The sequence below is a fragment of the Cebus imitator genome, unplaced genomic scaffold (genome assembly GCF_001604975.1).
Source record: "Cebus imitator isolate Cc_AM_T3 unplaced genomic scaffold, Cebus_imitator-1.0 Scaffold136, whole genome shotgun sequence".
Classification (NCBI taxonomy): domain Eukaryota; kingdom Metazoa; phylum Chordata; class Mammalia; order Primates; family Cebidae; genus Cebus; species Cebus imitator.
The window spans coordinates 1,516,487-1,521,147 of NW_016107451.1; the positions used below are offsets into that span (position 1 = coordinate 1,516,487).

Sequence of the window (4,661 nt, forward strand, 5' to 3'; positions counted from 1 at the left end):
AAAAAAAAAAGAAATTTCCAAAAATTCATGATTGGCTCTGCAGGATGGGGTTGATCCCACTCCAGGCTGACACTGCTCCTGGGCGAGGGCCCCCAGGAATTGGAGGGCGGGGGCGAAGTGAGGGCTCTTAAGGCCTTCTGCTCACAGTGTGCCTTCCCTCCCTCAGATCCTCTCCTTCATCCTGCACACGATCGTGCGAGGATTCATCCACTCCGCTGTTGGGGGCCTGTATGCCGCCGTGTAAGTCCTAGAAGCTGCAGGTACCTGGTGGGCGAGGGTGTGGGAATGGCACAGGGAGGTTGCTTGTGGACTGAGACTCTGAGGCTGGGTCAGCCTGTTCCGGCAGGGCTCATCTTCCTGCATCAGGGGCAGGTGCCAGGGTTTCTGCTGGGTGTGTCAGGGAGAGGCCACACCTGGTGGGAGGCAGGTCAGTGGGCAGACAGTTGGGTGCCCACCAGCCTTGGCATTCAGCACGAAGTCAGTGCCCCCAGCCAGGTGGGGCACCTGTGCAGCTCGTTATGGCCTCAGGGGCCACTGCTCAGCCGAGTCCTGGGCTGGCCCTGACTGGTCACAGGGAGGACAGGGGTAGGTTCTGGCTGCTTGAAGCTCAACACTGAGTTCAAATGGCCCTCACCGAGGGCAGCAACATGGGTGACAGCCCAGAATGTCCTAGGCGGCCCCGTCCAGAGCCTCCATGCACCCAGCCTGGCTGTAGCTTTGTCCAGCCCTGGCTGAAATGAAACTTCTGTCTTTTTCCAAGAGGCCGCGGAAACATAAGGAACCACAGTTGTTCCTCCTTTTCTGGCTCAGGGCTTGATGCAAACACTGAAACTGAAACGCCACCATCCACGGGCTCTGACGTGGGACCAGCTCATCCCTTGCCGGGATTCCTTTCCCACCTCTGGGCCAGCAGAGCCTGCTGTGTGCTAAGATTTCACCCAGGACTCTCCCCATTCCCGCAACGTCCCGTGGGGTCCTCCCGGCTCTGCTCGTCCTCCACCTGCCCCGCCCCAGGCCTGGAGGAAGCTGTGGCTCCCCTGGCCAGGTCTGAGGATGGGAGGCAGGGTCTGTGGGGCTGAGTTTCCGCGATTACTCAACACTCCTCTGGGTGAAGGCACCGCCCAGCCTCCACGCTCGTCTCTGGGGCTGTTTCCCAAACCACAGACTCCTCCTGGCACCACACGTTCCACTCAGCTCAGCCAGACACCCGCAGCCCTGGGCACAGCTGAGTGGGGCCAGCCCTCCCCGGAGTCTGAGGCCTGGGGCTGGTCCCAAAGAGAAACACTTTGCAGAACCGCCCAGCAGGGCCAGGCTCAGTGGCTCACACTTATAACCCAGCACTCTGGGAGGCCGAGGCAGGTGGATCACGACGTCAGGAGTCTGAGAACAGCCTGGCAACAGGGTGAAACCCCGTCTCTACTAAAAATACAAAAAAATTAGCCAGGCGTGGTGGCCCATGCCTGTAATCCCAGCTACTCAGGAGGCTGAGGCAGGAGAATCCCTTGAACCCAGGAGGCGGAGGTTGCAGTAAACCAAGATTGTGCCACTACACTCCAGCCTGGGCGACAGTGCAAGCCTCTGTCCCCAAAAAAAAAAAAAAAAAGAACTGCCCATTGGCAGAAATCCAAGGGCCAGCACCTCCGCTTGTCTGGCACCAGTGGTGCAGCCTGGGGTCACCAGTCATCTGGGGCCGAGCAGAGCCCAGGAGGGAGGAGGCTGGCTGTGACAGCTATGGCTTGCCCGGCAGGTACCCCTCCACCCAGTTCGGCAGCCTCACGGGCCTGCAGTCCCTGGTCAGCGCGCTCTTCGCCCTCCTGCAGCAGCCGCTGTTTCTGGCCATGATGGGTCCCCTCCAGGGAGACCCTCTGTGGGTAAGAGGGGTCCGGGGATGGGTGGGTCATGGGCGCCTGACCCCCTCTGCTAACTGGGAGCTGCAAGATGCTACTCAGGGGGCTTCAGGGCCCCGAGGATGGGCGATTTGGGAACGTTGGTTCAGATCTGTTCAGGGTCCCTTTGTGAATGGAGGCCGTGCGGGAGGAGGAACGTGTCCTTGCTGGACCTGATTTGGGGGTAAACAGAACAGAGTTCCTGGACTGGGTGCAGTGCCTCACACTTGTAATCCAGCACTTGGGAGGCCAAGGTGGGAGGATCACTTGAGGTCAGGAGTTCAAGACCAGCCTGGTCATGATGAAACACTGCCACTACTGAAAATACAAAAATTAGCCAGGTGTGATGACGCATGCCTGTAGTCCCACCTAACTGGGAGTCTGAGGCAGGGGAATCACTTGAACCTGGGAGGCAGAGGTTGCAGTGAGCTGAGATCGTGCCACTGCACTCCAGCCTGGGACCAGAAGCTTGTCCCAGTCCTGCCCCGGAGATTCAGATCAGAGAGTTCACGGCGGGTGGAGGGCCAGGCCCTGAGAGCTCCGCGTGTGCCGCGTGGCCATGAAGAGCCAGAAACTGGGACGCTGGAATGTGGAGTGATGGCCTTCCTGTTGGGTTCCCCCTGCACCCCTGTGACCCCGTCCCCTTTCCCAAGCCCGGTGGAGGGTGGGCCTGCAGTCCGGTGACGTGGAGCCCCCCTGCCTCCGCAGGTGAACGTGGGGCTGCTGGCGCTCAGCCTGCTGGGCTTCTGCCTGCCGCTCTACCTGATCTGCTACCGGCGCCAGCTGGAGCGGCAGCTGCGGCAGAGGCGGGAGGACGACAAGCTCTTCCTCAAAATCAACGGCTCGTCCAACCAGGAGGCCTTCGTGTAGCAGCCACCACCTCAGGACTGCGGCCCTGCCTGTGCGTCTGCGGCTGACCCTGCCCTGCCCACCCCAGAGGACCCCACGCACCCCAGGACCCTCGCCATCCCCAGCTCCCTCCCGGGGCCGGTCCTGCCTCGGAGTGCGGCGGTGGAAGGACGGGAGAGGGCCTGGGACGCGTCCATTTCCTCCTGCTGAACACAGGGCTGCCTGCCCGGGAGGGACCCAGGGGCTGGGGTCTCCGTGGTGCCTGCAGGAGGAGCCAGGAACCCCTCCCGGCAGCGCTCTCCCGCCAGTGTCTGGATTCTGCCTCTTGCCAAAGCAGGGGGCTGCCATCCACTGCCCGCCACCTGCCCCCAGCTGCATGTCCACAGCCACACCTGCCTGAGGACAAAGGCTCGCACTGTCTCGCCGCGCCTGGCCCCTCTCCCTCCCCGGCTCGTCTCGGCTGCCTGAGGAAGGAAGGGCCTGCTTCCTGTTGTTGGTGCTAACTCCTTTGTCATTCCAGCCCCTGTGGCCTGGCCAGGGCCTGTCCGGCCAGTGCTGAAGCCCCCTGGCTTACGGCCTAGGGAGGGGAGAGCGGGCTGGGTGAACATGGTGGCCGTGGCCCTCGCCTCCTCCCCCAGGGCCTACGCGGGGACACGTTTCCATGGCCACCCTCGTCCTATCTGCCGCCTGAAGGGAATTTCAGGAGCACCGCCAGAGCCAGGGCACCGCCGGCATACACACAGCTGCTTTTTGGGGGTGGATGTAAGGCTGTGGCCGGCAGACACGGAGGTCCAGGCCGGGGTGGGGCCGTGGATCAGTGTGTCGGGTTGGGGTGTACAGGCGGGAGCCACCAGGCCTCCAGCCCAGCCAGTGCCCAGGAGCCACCCTGGCGTGGGGCCAGGAGCTCATCCGAGGCCGCAGGCCCACAGCACCCCCTGCTGGCGGGACCCGCGGGGCCTTGGAGCTGACGACAGGGGAGGCAGGAGCGCCTGACCCATCAACCCACGCACCTCGACTGCCCCCAGAAATGTGTCTTGAGACCTGGGGGTGCTTAGAGGGGTGAGCTGATGTTTGGGTTTTTAGTTATTTTTCTTTCCCAACAGTTTTATCAGACTTCTTTTTATAAAGCAATAAATCCGTTCTCCTGGTAAGGGAAGCCCCTCCTAGCATATCAGTCTAACTGCATGTGCCTCTTTTGAGCTGGAGAAGAAAAGGCAGGACAAGATTTCCTGCCACCGACCAGCCCCGGCCATGCCCAGCTTGCTCTTCATCTCTCTGTGAATCTGCCTTCTTGGGAGGGGCCGTGGGCCAGGCAAAGACCTCACTCCCCGCCCCTACACCAACGGGGCTTGTGCAGGCATCTTAGAGTGTGGGCCGGCCCCCTCTGCTGATTGTCCAGCCAAACAGGCGAGCCCTGGCCCCTTTCCCTCCCTGTGCCCTTCCGCAACCCTGAGGATTCCCTGTGCATTTAAGCTGAAGGATAGCCCAGGACAGCTGCAGGCTCACCGCAGTTTAGGATGGGGGGCAGACGAAGGGAGAAGAAGGGGCAGGCCAGGCCACATTCAAGCTCTGCATTACCAGCTTGGGTGCCTGAAACACACATCTCCTGGGCTTTTGTTCACTCAAATATTTTAAAAAGGTAGGCGCTGTGGCTTATGCCTCTAAGCCCAGCATTTTGGGAGGCCAAGGCAGGCAGGTCGCCTGAGGTTGAGAGTTTGGGACCAGCCTGACCAACATGGAGAAACCCCGCCTCTACTAAAAATACAAAATTTTTAGTAATCCCAGCTATTCCGGAGGCTGAGGCTTGAACCGGGAGGCAGAGGTTGCTGTGAGCAGGATGATACCATTGCACTCCAGCCTGGACAACAGAGCAAGACTCCATCTCTAAATAAATAAATTTTTTTTTAAATTGAGAGAGGCCGGGCG

At 60.9% G+C, this 4,661-nt stretch overlaps 1 protein-coding gene across 1 annotated transcript in view; it reads left to right on the top strand.

The window, feature by feature from the left end:
* Positions 1–3,915, top strand: part of SLC43A2 (solute carrier family 43 member 2) — a 52,720-nt gene extending 48,805 nt beyond the window's left edge. Inside the window, exons 12-14 of the mRNA XM_017541673.2 lie at positions 167–240; positions 1,748–1,871; positions 2,595–3,915. Coding sequence (XP_017397162.2) covers positions 167–240; positions 1,748–1,871; positions 2,595–2,756 — 360 coding nt within the window. The 3' untranslated portion in view covers positions 2,757–3,915. The remainder of the gene's footprint in view (positions 1–166; positions 241–1,747; positions 1,872–2,594) is intronic.
* The last annotated feature ends 746 nt before the right edge of the window (positions 3,916–4,661 follow it).